The 15,210-nt window shown below is 40.6% G+C and overlaps 1 protein-coding gene across 1 annotated transcript in view; it reads left to right on the forward strand.

Moving 5' to 3' along the window:
* GALNTL6 (polypeptide N-acetylgalactosaminyltransferase like 6) overlaps nucleotides 1-13,884 on the forward strand; it is a 427,616-nt gene extending 413,732 nt beyond the window's left edge. The window contains exons 10-12 of the mRNA XM_030239539.2: nucleotides 774-890; nucleotides 7,054-7,203; nucleotides 13,176-13,884. Of these exons, the coding sequence (XP_030095399.2) occupies nucleotides 774-890; nucleotides 7,054-7,203; nucleotides 13,176-13,343 (435 nt within the window). The 3' untranslated portion in view covers nucleotides 13,344-13,884. The remainder of the gene's footprint in view (nucleotides 1-773; nucleotides 891-7,053; nucleotides 7,204-13,175) is intronic.
* The last annotated feature ends 1,326 nt before the right edge of the window (nucleotides 13,885-15,210 follow it).

A 15,210-nucleotide genomic window follows, 5' to 3' on the forward strand; every position in this document is an offset into this window, starting at 1 on the left:
GGCAGTGGGCAAATCTACTTTTCAACCCATTGTTTCAGAGAAAATTTACATGTCAGCAGTAGTACATAACTGTATGATTGATAGTCACAGATTAATTATTACTCAGTTGCTTCAGCCTCAAGAACAAGATTTTCCTTTTAAGAACAAATTACACTGCAGTGTTTGCAGCAGGCATGCAGAAGGAGCCTCCATAGGTAAGCATAGGTTTCAGTACAGATTTGTTAAGTACTTTTTAAAAGCCTAAGTTTCAGTGCAGACTTGTTAAGTACTTTTTAATTTTGTGCACTTCAGGGAGTAAAGTGTGACCTTATCTACAATGGTGTTATTGTGTCAAAGTAAGAGCATGGATTGGAGCAGGGCATGCCTGAATATCTAATGCATGCTGACTGCTGCCATACCTCGGAGAGACTCATACAGAAATCAGTTCCTTCTAATACTGTTGATCTCTCTTGCTCTCATAGGATGGAAGAAGCAGTCAGACAAGCTTTGAACTTCTTTTTCTCTTTAGTTTTTTTCGCATGAAGGTATTTTATAAGACCTGCCTTTCATTTGTTATGCAGAATATTTCAAACTTTGCCTCTTCTGAAGCTGCTTCTATAAAGAGCAGTTCATTCCAGGACACAGCTCTCTACCCTGTAAAAAGTAATTCTTACCAGTTTTACTAACTGATACTCAATCTCAAGTCCTTCAGAGCTAAACCCCTAACCCCCTGATGCTGAAAGCTCCATTCTGCAGCCCAGTTTAATGTGAAATGTTGCTGCTTGGTTTTGCAGATTCGAAACGTGGCAGCCAACCTGTGTGTGGACAGCAAACACGGAGCCACAGGGACTGAGCTGAGGCTGGACATCTGTGTGAAGGATGGCTCAGAGCGAACATGGTCACATGAACAGGTATTTATTTCAATGGTGGAAAGAGAAAATCAGGATAACATTCTTGCTTCTGTTTCCCAGTTTATAAACATTTCCTGAGGGCTTCTCCTTTTCTTAAGGTGAAACAGAGTGTAGAAATAATTTTTGAATTATTACTGACCTTCATGGCTTTTACAAAGTACTCCTTAACATAACTTCAGAAATTCCAACAGCCACCTGGGCTGTCTTTATTTCCAAAAGGAATTGCAATGCCCAGAGAGCTTTTTGAGCTCATTCTCCCCCACTGTGTCATGAAAACATGTTGATTTTGGTTGAGCTACCTGAAGATATTTTAACTATAGTACCAGGCCTTTTACAGCTCCAGTCATTGTCTGGTTTTATGCTTTTATCTCATTAAGCAGTTATATTTTAAACAAATATGAGGCATAAGTGAGATAAATGAGTAAAAGCAAGCAAAAAAGCATTTCAAAAGACAAGGAATTATAAAGACTTAAAAAAAGCTTTTATTTAGGTTGGTCAGGTAGAAAACTATTAGTTCTCAGGAGTATGGAGGAAAAGAGTTTTAATTTTTACTAATTTTGAGTGCCATAGGAAAGGGATCTTGACTTACAGGCCGTGGGTCTTGCACGTGAGCAAGGAGAATCCAGATGAAAAGTACAACCTAACCATTTATTAGCAAATTTAGTGAGCAAGTCTTTCATAGGAAAAGGTCCAAGATTAGTAAAAGATAGGTAGTGCTGAGGAGAAAAATTGACCTGGCAGTCACACAACACTTTGTACAAACTTTAAAGCTCAGGAGAGAGGAGTTCTGAGGGATATTTGAAGTGCTGAGGTCAAAAAAGCATGCTCTGATGATACTGAGAAAGGCAGGAGGAGAGCTGAAAGTGCATGAAACCAAGAAACTGAAGGATTATCCTAATTTAGGTAAGTGACAACATGGCCCAGAAAAGGAAGTTGTTGAAAGAAGACTTCTTCAGATAGCTACCAAAGATACTGCACGGGGATAGGGTGCCAAAACTAGATAAATATAATTGTTTTTTTTCTGAAAGACATACAGTAATTCAGGGAGTTAATTGAAAGGAATTATATGGTCCAGACTAAACTCATCACAGTGTTCTCTGGCTTTAAAATCTGCACAGCTCCAAACCCTTCTCAGGAAGGGAGAGGAGAATGCTGAGGCTCCCAGATACGAGAGAGAAAAGTTGGATGAAAAGGTGAGAAAATTAAAAAAAAAAAAAAAAAAAAAAAAAAAAAAAAAAAACCAGAGAAAAGGGAGACTTGAAATATCCTTTGAAAGAGTAAAGGCTGGAACAAAGGGGAAATGACACGAACTGAAAAAGATGTTAGGGAGGAATCCATGTTTCAGGGTACTCCAGGCTGCTGCAACCTTTGGGATCAGACTGGACCTAAAGGTCCTCCTTCTGTGCTAAGGGCACAAAGTGACCTCCTTAGAATCTGTAGGTGAAGCTAGCACGAAGGGAGTTCAACCAGCCACCTCCTTAGATCCCAGAACCAGAGCTGGGAAGCCTCAAGCACTTCGGTGCTCGACGTGTGCCCCAGGGACAGCACAAATCGTCTCCGCCGAGCCGGCGGGGAACAGCGCAAACTCTGGCATTGCCGCAGAGCTCGGAAAACTTTGCGGGAGCGCCTCATCCCTGCGGCGGTGCGGCTGCCGTGCGGCGGGCGGGCGGCAGGGGGCAGCGCGGCCCAGCGGAACCGGCCCGCCGCGGCACCGGCCGGGGCCCCTCCGGGCCAGCCCTCCCTCTGTGCCAGCGGCACGGGACAGCCCCCCCCTTCAGGGCCAGCTCCCCTCACGGTTAGCCCCCCATCACGGCTAGTCCCCCCCTCAGGGCCAGCTCCCCTCACGGCTAGCCCTCCCTCACGGCTAGTCCCCCCCTCAGGGCCAGCTCCCCTCACGGCTAGCCTCCCATCACGGCTAGCCCCCCCTCACGGCTAGCCCCCCCCTCAGGGTCAGCGCTCCTTACGGCCAGCGCCCCTCAGGGCCAGCCCTGCGCTGCTGTCGCTCTCGTCTGTGGGGCATCAAACCCCGGGCCGGCCTCACAGAGCTCCTCTTCCTTCTTTAGCTTTCACGGAATTTGTAGCCTCGATGAGTTCTGCATGCACCAGGAGAAACTAGCAGAATTGATGAAAGTATCGAGTATTTTATTGTCATATTTCGAATAGCATGGATTGGCGCTGAGGTGGACTTGTAACTTCTGGTATAAATTTACAGAGTTCAGTGGCAAGCTATAGTAGCTTAATGTGACCAGTGTGACAGAGTCAGTGCCAGACAGTGATGATCCTTTGTGCCATTTGATTTGTGTCATGTTACCTGGGCAGGAATTAAAAGCTGACAATCTCAGACACCATGGCACAGTCCTTTAGCAGATCCCAGGAGAGAAAGATGACCTTCCACCTTAGGCTGTGCAAGCCCCTGGGCAACCAGCAGTCAAAAGGTGTGTGGGGTGCTTGCAGGCTTTCTGGTAAACAGGAGATTGGTGAGAAGTGAGGATGTGTCACTGTGGTTTTGGGAAACTTCACCAAAATTGAGAAGCAGAGGAGAAGAAAAGGGATGGGAGGATATGTCATGGCACTGCATTCATCCATCTCTGTCTTCCCAAAGCTAGCTTTTGGCTTCAGGGGAAACTGAGGCTCTGCTGAACTGATAAACAACAGCAAAGGAAAATGTCAAGTATCACTGTGTCTTATCAAGTTCCCCAGCCTTGCCAGGGAATGGGTGGACAGGCACCATCTCTAACATGGCTCAGCAAGTGCCCTGCTCTTTCTTCTCTACTTGGAGGTATAGTTCAAGCCAGAGCCCAGCTCTGAAACATGGCATTTCATCTTTTGCTGGGGGTACACATTGTCCCCTCAGGTGTAATGGCACAGTCAAAGCACAGCGCCAGCTGACAGACCCCAGCCAGACAGCGAGTAATTGAGTGACATTGCCAGGCTGGAAAGCATTAATGGCATAAAAAAGGCCTTTGTCCTAGAGACAGTCCCAGGCCAATGGCTCTATCAGGCAATCATTCTTCAGGCCCTGTGCCAATTGTAAATGAAGCTGGAAAGCTGTATTTCCCAGTTACTGCGTGACAGGACTCGGCTACATGAAAAGGCAAAGCATGAGGGCTGAGGGGTTGCTTGATTGCAAACACAGAGGATGGGGCTGTGTTTTACAGACTCTGGTATGAGAGAAAGCAAAAGAGGAGAATGAGCATCCACTGAGCCAGGACAGAGGGTTTCTGGGTCCAGCAGGGAACAGTGAACAGCAACCCTGCTGTGTTGCAGGTGAAGAATCAGCCTGCTGTTTGTTAATGATGTGTCTGGGAATTTCGTGCAGCCTTGTTTCAAATCAACAAGCAGTCAGAAATGAATGAAGTACAAAAAGGGTACAAAAAGGCTCAGTCATTTCTTTTAAAATCTGACACAGTTTGTTCCTTACAAAAGAACAACAAAATCCAAAGTGACAAGTGCTGGCAAAGCAGAACATTATATACTCTGGGCTCCAGCTAATAACATGTAGCATTGTTCGACATTATGCAGCAGGGAAATAATATTTATATTGCCCAGATTCAGTTTTAACTAGAGGGAAATTGCTGTGTAAAAGAGGAAAGCTTAGAATTATGAGATTGTAAAGACTGTACACCTTCATGTTGTGTCTGTAATTGCAAGATCTTAATACCAATTTGGTGTCTAGAGAAGTAAAAACTTTTTTCTGATTTCTTTTTTCTCTTCTCTCTCTTAGTCCTTAAACTGAGTTCCTGTGTCTAAAAAGGTTGGTTTTACATTATCACTAGGGACAAGACATACTGTTGATTTAAAAATAAAACATTTTTTAAAATGAGAGGGTAAAGAAGGAGGGAAAATAATGTAAGCTAGTCTAAGCATTGCTATCTAGTATTACACAGATTTTCTTTTTCAGTAGCAGGGAATAAAAGCCCTCTGCTGTTACCATGTCTTGACTTGCAAACAGGACACAGCCTTGGCAGTCTTCAGAAACCACAGAGGAGTGGAAAAGAGCAAAGCAATAGTTTGGCTCCGTATGATCTGATTTAAAGGCTGGCTTGAGCTCTTTCAGGTGTACCAATGCATTCAGTGGGGTACTAGTCCTCAGGCCAAGGTCCAGAGAGCAGCAAGAATTGGTCCTTCAGCTCGCAGCTCATGCACAGAATGAGAAATTTGGTGAGCCACCCACTGGGAGAGATGAGGCTGGTCCTGAAATAGAATCTCTCTTTGCAGTAGTACTAATGAGAGTGAGAATATCACAGAAGCCCTGTTCCACACCATTCCTCTAGGTATTTGTTATTCATCGCTTTGAACTCTAGGTTTATTATGTGTCTGTAGAAAGGTAAAGGATAAGATAAAGAAAATGGCTTTTGTTGGCTTTTCGTTAAAGGAAAAATGTCTTAGGCTTCTCTTTTCCTGAAGAAACAGCAGCTTAGTTTTTTTTCTGTACCAGATCTTACTTCTGTCTTTGCTTGTGAAATGGTAAGTTATTGTAGGGAGTCCATGATGATGCTTCAAAGAAACATGAAGAAAAGTGGGAAAAGATTTAACCTTTTGAAAAGCAGAAATTGCTTTGAAAAAAAGGGTAAAGCTATCCACTGCATTTTACTGCAGATAAGTGTAAAATGCACTCTGGGAGCTGGAAGAAATAAGCAGGACACACAGATTAAAAAAACACTCTCTAGAAAACCTATAATGCAGATATAAATAGGGAGTAACAACAGCTGATAGAGCAAACAAGGTCTTACAATAAGAAAGGAAAAAAAAGGTAAATATCCTGATATATGCTTGTATTTACAAGCCAAGAGAGACAGTAGCACCCTTTCAAATGTAGTATTCAGAGGACGGTACAGCATTGAAGATGCAGTATTTTTAAGAGGTGTTTGTTTTAGGAAGACTATGGAAAGAAGATCACTATAGCATTTCAAAAGATGTTTTCACCTGGGAACCTCTAGAGAATTGTTCAGGGTCAGACCCACATGATATTTATTAAGCTTCAGTTTATAGCTGGTTCTATCAGGGAATGTATACACTGGATAAGTAGGGTGCTAGATAAGGGCCAAAAGGAAGCTGAGATGAGGGGTTGGAAACAGCCTGAATTCAGTATGGGGAGCTGAACTCAGTATGGGGAGCTACTTCTCTGGATAACGAGCCTGTGTGCACTTGCACATGAACAATCTCAGCTGAACAGTTTCCAGTAGCAAAGTTTGCTCATTTAAAGAGAGCTTCACTTTCTCAGTGCTAGTTCCATTTTTTTTTCCCTATGACAAATCAAAACTCATGCAGAAAGCTGAAGAATAGCACTCCCTCAAAAAGAGAAAAAAAAAAAAAAAAGAAAGAAAATAAAATAACCTCACAGCTCTTGACAGAGCTTCTAGGTAGTAATTTACAGCCTGCAACCTCTTTTCTGCAAGGATAGGTCCATGGAAAGGAAAATGCACTCCACGTCTTTAAATTTGATGCTGTCAGAACTGTCACCTTCATCTGATGATTGAAAGACTGCAGTGTCACAGCATCACTTCAGACAGCTGATGTCTAATTGAGAAGGATTCCTCTATTAACTGTGACCCTCTATGACTCCTCTCAGGCAGTGAGAAAAAGGGCTTTGACAAGCTGCCTGTAGCTCACAGGTTTCAAAGTAGAAAGATGAAGATCATTTAACATGTGTTGTTTGGGGAAAAAAGACAGTTGAGAGAGGCTATGGTAACAGTGTCCCTTATAAACAGAAGGAAACTGCTCATTAAACATAGGAAACAGGCTGTGATGAGAAGATCTCTCTGGGCAGCTTGTTCAGACCCAAATGAGAGCTAAAGGAACATTACTGGCGGCAGCTTTCTGAGTCCTAGGGAGCTGAAATCCTAGTGCATACAGGTGCTGCTTTAGCTGGGGTAACTGAAGGCTCTAATGCAGCATATCCCCTCTCCTCTCTACAGTACTGGGTCTCTAGAGATTTCTTCCTTCCCTGACATCGGGATTGCACCTTCCTGGGGTATATTCTACATGGCCACCCATGCACTTTAATTAAGGCAATTGGCATCACTGAATCATACACAGGCAGGACCTCATTTAACCAGCATCTGGGATGTGCAAAAAGGGCATCCTGCATTAAGCTTTTGTGTGTTATTTTAAACCTTTTTCACTAATAATATATGATTGTATTGCCTGATTGTTTTCCCAGCTCTTCACCTTTGGTTGGAGAGAAGACATCCGTCCTGGGGAGCCACTTCACACTAGGAAGTTCTGCTTCGACGCCATCTCACACAGTAGCCCTGTCACACTGTATGACTGTCACGGGATGAAGGGAAACCAGCACTGGAGCTATAGGAAGGTCAGAGTCACTGTGGGGCATCTCGGAGGTTCAGACTGTCTTTAGCCTGTATTCAGCTTAACACAGGCTTGTGCTTTCCCGTCAAAGCAGTTCTGTTTTAAAATCCACCACAAATCCACCACATCCTCTTCCAATTTAGTTTTGTGGTAATCTCTGTAAACATCTTCATGTTCCTTTTGAGCATTCAGATATTTAGGTCAAATTTAAATGAAAATGGATCTGATCCAGCTCAGAGAGTGTCTATATTGGATCCGTTCCCTGAAAGGTGTTTTACCATTCTGGCGCTTCAAGATGCTTGTGTCATTTTAACAGAGGCACTGTTGGAAATATTTTCATCCAATGTGACAGCAGCAAGACACGCTGCTCATGAATTAAATGTACTTTACTACATTTTAAAGATTATAAGTGGCAGGAAAATCTCCCTCAAGAAACCAAAACAAGCAAACAAAAAAAAAAAAAAAAAAAAAAAAAAAAAAAAAAAAAAAAAAAACCCACCAAAAAAAAATCCCACCAAAAAAACAAAAAACCCATCCAAAATTAAAAGCGCTGTTGTAAGCCCAAAGGAGGCAGGAGTTTATAACCTAAAGATAAGCAGCTTAGACACTACTTTGATCTGCTGAAATTTCAGTCCATTTTTATAAATCACTGAAAACAAGAGGTCAAGCTAGAAACTATCAGAGCTTCAGTTGTGCTAAAAAGTCCTGGTAATGCTACTGATTTGTTGTTGGTGTTGTTAGGGTTTTTTAATTGTTTATCAGCAAGTTGTCTTAATTAAATATTTCATTAATAAACTATGTAGTCCCTTCAGGATAAGGATTTTTTCTGAAGCACTGAGGATTTCTCTCACACAAGCTTCAGTTTTCTTTGACCATCGTGCCTTGCCTTTCACTTTGTTTAAGCTGGGGCCAAAGCACCAGGAATTGGTCTTTGCCGGATAAACCTCAATACTGTTTTCTAGTTTAAATATATATATATATATAGTACAAAACTAATTCAGAACCATTAAAAACAGGTTTCTCCTGATGCTTTTTTTCTGAGTGCCTGCTTATTAGCTTGTGCCTTTTTACCTTATTTAGGTTGCAAATGGAGGTCCATCATAAGATTTTCCAGAAATGTAATCCCTTTGAAGCTGAGGTATTACTTGAAAGAAAGTTAGAATGTATGGAGCAGATATTTAGAGGATATAAATTGTGGTGGTTGTATTGCTGCCTATCTGACTTTATAATGCCATAATAATCCCTTCTTGCTTCAAAACCCTTACGATTTATCTTTTTGCCTACCCAAGCTGCAAATCAAAAAGCTTTCATATTCTTAGCACTTCATTGTTGCTCAATGTAGCCAGTTCATAAGACAAAATGCAGGTCTGGAGTTACACTCTGTAAGGCTCATCACCTTTGATGAGGACAGAATATAGCAGGCACTGAAAAAAAATGACATTTGGAAAAAATACACAGTATAAGTTTTATTAAATTCTCTGCACAGCTTCATTTTTAATTTCCATGAGGCTGACAGGGCTCATATAAAAATTCTCAATGCAAGACAGGCATTTCCCTCTCAGCAAGAAACACCACAAAGTTTTGTTATGATGGAAGTACTGACACGTTTTTAACCATAATCCCAACCTGACAGCAAGCTGGTCAATTTGCATAAACCTTCAAGTTAAGAAACTGCATTGGAATAATAGAACTATATATACATGGTTTTCTTTAAGCTTAGTTTTAGTTTGCTACACAGTAAGTATTTTTTTAGTGTTTCCTATAATCTGTTCCTCAGGTAAAGGACAGATTTATATGAGAGATTTCTGGTAGTACAGCTATACCTCCAAAAACCTTTTATGTGATATAATCCTTTTCCAGCTCTGAAAGCATCTTGGCAATAGAACTTCTAGTGTTTTCCCCCCTACAAAACAAAAACTGATCTGTGCTAGAGCCTTTTACCTAGGGAATGGTATGCTAGTGAATCTGCATGCTAAATAAATAAGAATAATAATGTAGTTAAGAAAGAAGTGTTTCTTTTTAAGAAACAGAGCTGGTCATCCACTCTCTTCTGTTCTCTGCACCACTTATAGACACTGTAACTTCCTAATGGTCATGTATCCATTCTGCCAAAAATTCTTTTCATGCTTTATGAGAAATGACTTTGCCTGTCAATGTCTTATAAGAAGCCTATAGGCGTTATGAAGCATTTCTTATCATGGTCTCATATTAGTTCTGTAAAACTAGAAGAGCAGAGGTTTTTATTAATTTAAAGATGAGTCTCATTATCGTTTACATCTTTAGCCACTGATAAAAAGTTACGGCAGTGAAGCGATTACAAAGTGCTGCAAATGCTATTTGAAGCCAGGTACTATTTTCAGATTCCATATTCTTATAGCATAGAAATCGTAAAAACCTGGTTTTGGATCCTGGCGAATAAAAACAGCTTAAATATTTTAGTGGCAAGTAGAATACATTAATATTTTACTTTGGGTAAGGAGTGCTCTTCTGGAAAAAGTCTGCAGCCTACTCCCATTATGTGCACTTTGCCTCTCATTGCAGTGCAGTCTCAGAGCGGGCAAACCACATTCTTTTCAGATGAATGAAGCCAAAACTACCACTAATAAACATGTGTCAAAAAACTGTTCTTATTCCCATACTACTTAAACTACATCTGGCCAACTATTTGAAAGTCTTGTAAGTCTGCAATATTAAGTAATCAATTTTCTTAGGACCAATCTGAAATACTGGTCTACAGCCAAGTATACCTTTGAGAAAACCCTGTAAGAAGCAATGGAGCAGAATAAATTCAAGCAGTACTGCAAACATTGCTGTGGGTTGTAAATAGAAGAATGTGAGTAATGCCAGGACAAAAAATATTGGCACCATATTGGAGTAATGTAAGATATTAGATAAATGTAAATAGCCTGTCATTATTAGATATTTGGGAGAATGGCTTTAGCTTCCCAAGCTAAAGCCATTTCTTTGACTCTGGTATTCCTAAGCGTGCCAGAGCCAGTGATAAGCAGTGCCTACAAATTTCTGTTCCTCGTAGTGAAGGAATACGCCTCTGGTTTTCAATGTAGCATCATTCTGGTAGCCTGACAGGTAGTGCACTGATTCTGATAAAGTGTGATTCAATTTATGTGCCACAAGCCCACTACTGCTATTTGTAGAGCAGAAGTATCCAAGAGAGAGCTGATTTAGTAGGTCTCTAAAAAGAAACAATTGTGCAAAATCAATTTCATTATATGGTGATTCTACCCTGAGCCTAGTGATTATGATAGATGCTAGACTGACAGCATCAAAAACTGTGCCCAGAAGACAGGGGTATACTCATAGTCTCCTGACAGCTGCAGGGACAAACTGTAAGAGTCAGTTCACTTGCCATGCAGGAGGTGTGTAGATTATTCCCTCAGACTGATGAAGACATGTCATAGTGGCTTTTATCATATGGACTTCAGTCCTGCTGAAGCTGCGCTGGAGCTACTGACTGATTTCAGATAAACTACCACAGCTACCAGCTGATAATGACTTGCAGTTGCTCTTGACTTTGGCCATAGTTAGAGCAGTGACCTATAAGAAATGAAAGGCTCTGTGTGTCATTACCACCCCCCCTGAACTGTCAAGACCAATTATCTGATGGAGGAGTTTCTCCTTCTGCAAATAATCTTCAGTCTTGCCTTCATGCAGAAGGAAAAAATATTCTGCTGTTTTCAGATGTTAGAAATGTCACCACAAGAGTGCTTGTGGTTTCTCAATATTGGTGTAAAGAGGAATTTATGTATTTCTCCACAAGAGTGCTTGTGGTTTCTCAATATTGGTGTAAAGAGGAATTTATGTATTTCTCTTGTAAATTTATTCTCTGTTACCCCTTGAAGTCCTGATCCTGTTTCCACTGAAATCCAGTGGAAGATAATACCACCAAGCTTTGACCTTAAATCAGCATAAACTTGAGATGATAAGTTAATAGGCCTTTATATATTGCTAAGTCAGCCAGTTTTTCCAGAGTGGTAACTCTGTCCCTATTCTTAAAAGACACTCTTCTTTCCTAATAACCAGATTCTCTAAATAAAAGCAGCAATAATGCTTCACTCAAAAATTGCCTGAATGTAATATTTCTGTAAGAAGGACTGCCAGCTTTCTGGAAAGGCTGGAGTGTTTTTCTTAGCAAGCTTTTTGTGCTGAAAAAGGCTTTGTACCAGCTATCTTATTAAAGCTTCTAGCATGCCAAATTTGACTTCCTAATATCTTGGGTGGCCCTCATGCCCAGCTATACTGCAAGAAAAACCATATGCCCCCTTCCTTCAAGGTCCCACATCAGGCAGGGTGGCTATAGCACAGTCACTGTGTCCTGATTTCGGACAGCGCCACTCCATCAAGCCCTTATTACTACAGGAGGAGCTGGCAAGGTGCAGATGGGTGCCTGCACCACCCCCTAGGGTGTAGACCCACCTCATCCTAGCAGGGACACAGTAGTCTTTTATACAGTACAGTTACCCCCTTCTTGCAAAAGCTGAAGTATCCTGCCTGCTCTCCTTGTAGAACACCAGAGAAAGGCCTCTACTCCTTTGGTTTGGTCCTGTCAGCTTTGATGTCATTCCTCTGAATTTTAGTCTGGTGGGGAGGTGTGTGTTCATCCACTGCTTTTGGGAAAAGGCTGGTGCTGAAAGTTAAACAGTGTGAAAGGCAGATGTAACACCATCCCCCTCAGCCAGAGCACAAGATACTTTTGACTTGGTTCTTTATTGCATATATTAATTTTAAAAAGAGGCATTGTACTTTACCATTTTTTCACAAACAACAAATCAGTGAATTTAATCTTTCCTAAATTAAAAAAAAAACACCTTTATTTTTCAAAGTGGTTTTAAATAGCTGCTGTTTCTGTTTGTTGTCATACTTTTTTTTTTTTAATGTGGGGTATTTTTAAAGAGAGGTTTCTATTATTGTTGCTCAGCACCCAGAGTACTTGGGTCAGTTTTTAATCAATTGTAATTTGACAAGTAGATTTTTTTCCCCTATCACATACTGGTCAAGCAGGCACATCCTGGATTAGTATTAAAATAGTGTCAGGGTAATCATCAGCATGGAGGGGAAAAGCCTGAATGTGGTTTACCAAGAGTAATCTGAAATTTATTTCAACAGATGCAGTATAGTCCCTGGAAACTTTCAAACCATCTAATGACTCCCACATCTGTCTTTCTCAAAACGCTTTCCTACATCAACTAAGTATATTGAAACTACCCAACTCACCACCTGCTCAACTGACTGTTCTCACAAAGATTCACATCAAGTTACTTACTCTTCACTCCAGTTTTGTGAAGTAAAATTAATAAAACTAATCATCATAAATATGCTTTTTAAAGCAACTTAATCCATGCTTGCCCTCACAAAATCTCCATGTGGAGCTAAATCAGTGTTAGGATTTCCATCTTATTAGGAGAGAGAGCATATTTCAGTGGCTGGTCTTAGCAAGGCCACAGGCATTGAATGGGATGAGAGCATCAATCCTGTGTCCATCTGTCCACCACTTCAGTTAATAGTTCATTTTTAACATCTTCACCAAACTGAAGATTTTACAGCTCCCCCTGCCAAGAAACACAACCCTGTCAAGAGCAATATTTCTCTAAAAAAGCCCCAAACAAATCCATTTTTCAGGTTCAGACATTTAAATGGGCATCAAGCAAATACGTGGTATGCAAAGTTATTAAAAGACATTCTATTTTTTCATTATATTATGCAGTTGTTAGTCAAAGGCCAGATGATATCTCCCTCTTTCTTGAATCCCCATTTTCATAAAAGATAATAGCCCAAGGGAAGAAAATTCCATTCTCTACAGCTTTCTAATAATAGCTGTTGTTATTACACAAGGTTAGTGCACAGAGACCACAAAATCATTTCAAACAGGGCTCTTTTAATCTATATTCTGTAAAATTAGAACACTTCCAATGATTTGGCATTTGCTACTTAATTCTATTTTTTTTTTCATTCCTGTAGGACAAAACTTTGTTCCATCCGGTAAGCAGCAGCTGCATAGATTGCAACCCAGCTGAGAAGAAGATTTTCATGAACAGATGTGATCCTTTATCTGAAACTCAACAGTGGATTTTTGAACATATTAATACGACTGTTTTAGAAAAATTTAACAGCAAGGCCACTTCCTAGAAGGAAAAAGATTTGAACACACATATTTACATATAGACTGCAGACTACATTTTTGCCAGCATCTGGGTCAAAGGAGTCAGGAATTAAATTTCCTAGATCCAGGAAATCTGTTCTGAGGATTAAGAAAATGCCACAGCAAGAGCCAGCAGGCTGTCCTTGTGGATATACAGTATCTGGAGAACTTGGCCAAGAGCCTCACCGGATGCTGCTGAGAACTTCAGGCTGAAAATTCCCTTGCTGGTCAAGGGAAAAAAAACTTTGTTTAAAAACTGTTTAAAAGTACTCCAAGTTAATAAAGTAAAACAAAACTCTAGAGTTTCTCAGGTCAAATCCTGCTGTAGTGAGTAGCTCAGAACAGACGCTATGATTTGGGATGGGTTTACGGTGTGCATGATGCCAACAGGAGCCTGAAGAAATCCCAGGTTTTAGAATTAAACGTGCTGGTAGAAGAATAATGATGTCCCAGCACTCCCTAGACAAGATATATGCTCTGTTGACATTCTCTTAATAAAAGGTTGGGTTAAGCAGGTTTAACCCTCAGAACTGCTGCAATTAATTTTAAATACCTCCCTTTTACATTCCATTCATTACCAAAATAGGAATGGTCGAAATCTTAGGGTCTAGAATTACACTGTAGTGAAGCATGAAATGAACTGTATGGTTTTTCCCTCACATTTTCCCCCTTCAGGAAAAATAAAGCAAAGCAATCAAATTTCTATATATGATATATTTAGCAATTGTGATTCAAATCCCATTGTCACACAAGGTGAGATTTTTTTTTTAGTGACAAATATAACAGCAGCAGCTGCAGCATAATAGAAGTCTTGTGGACTGTCTTTTTTTAAGGTAGAATCTTTACCAACATATAAGTTAAAATGAAAATAGGCTGGGGGAAAAATCAGGAGGATAGTGGGAAATAATTGCATGTTGAACTAGGTTAGTCAACATGGTATGCTGCCATCACCTAAGAGCATGTTGACTCCCTGCAGTGCAGCTTAAAAGACCTTGCAGTGCACTTGACACAGAGGAGTGGAGAGAAAAATTGACAGGAAATCAGTTAGGTGGTTTTGGAGTTTTTGAAATCTGTTATGGAAATCATGTGAACTTTCGACGGTGAGCAAATGAATGGTATTGTACATGTCATGAGGGAGGAAACAAGAAGTGCAAGCAAGTCACACATTATGATATTTTGGTACTTTGGGCTCAGGCATTATGCAGGGTAATGCAGTCTTCCTTCACGCTGATGATTATGATGGGTCCCTCAAACCTATCAAGCTGTTGGAGAGAGAGGCCTCTAAAACATTTTAGGAAGGGTGTCAATTGTTCCTCTCAGTTCATACTGATGTGTGGAACGGTACTGATAACTTTGAGACTATTGAAGGTAAGAGAGAGTATAAATTTATATAAAGTAAATATGTGGCTTTTGCTTGAAAGATGAATTTACAAATGAAAGCACCATAAATGCAGATAGAGAACATCCTCTGTGCTGTAACTCCTTTCAGGTTCCAAAAATAACATTTGTAATTAAGTTGCTTATTTTGATTGCTGGCAAGGTGGCTGACTAACCAAAATACTGGTGTGCAGTCTACCTGTCGCAACTGGACACGAAAGAACCAGATGCACACCCTTGCTCCGAGGTGAAGAGCAAAAGAGAAAGTTTATTTTCTGACCCCAATATTTATAGTTTTCCAAAAGTGACAGTGGATTGGAGGGTGACAGTGCCACCTCTCCAATGACACTGGACAAACTAACAGTCCATCAAGTTTCTTTTCTTCCATAAAGGAATGCAAAACAATGTGTTATCTACAGAAAGTGTGTGAGAAAGTTCTCCACAAGGAGGTAAACATCAGAAAGCTTAGAAAATATT

This window comes from Serinus canaria, chromosome 4 (genome assembly GCF_022539315.1).
Source record: "Serinus canaria isolate serCan28SL12 chromosome 4, serCan2020, whole genome shotgun sequence".
Lineage (NCBI taxonomy): Eukaryota > Metazoa > Chordata > Aves > Passeriformes > Fringillidae > Serinus > Serinus canaria.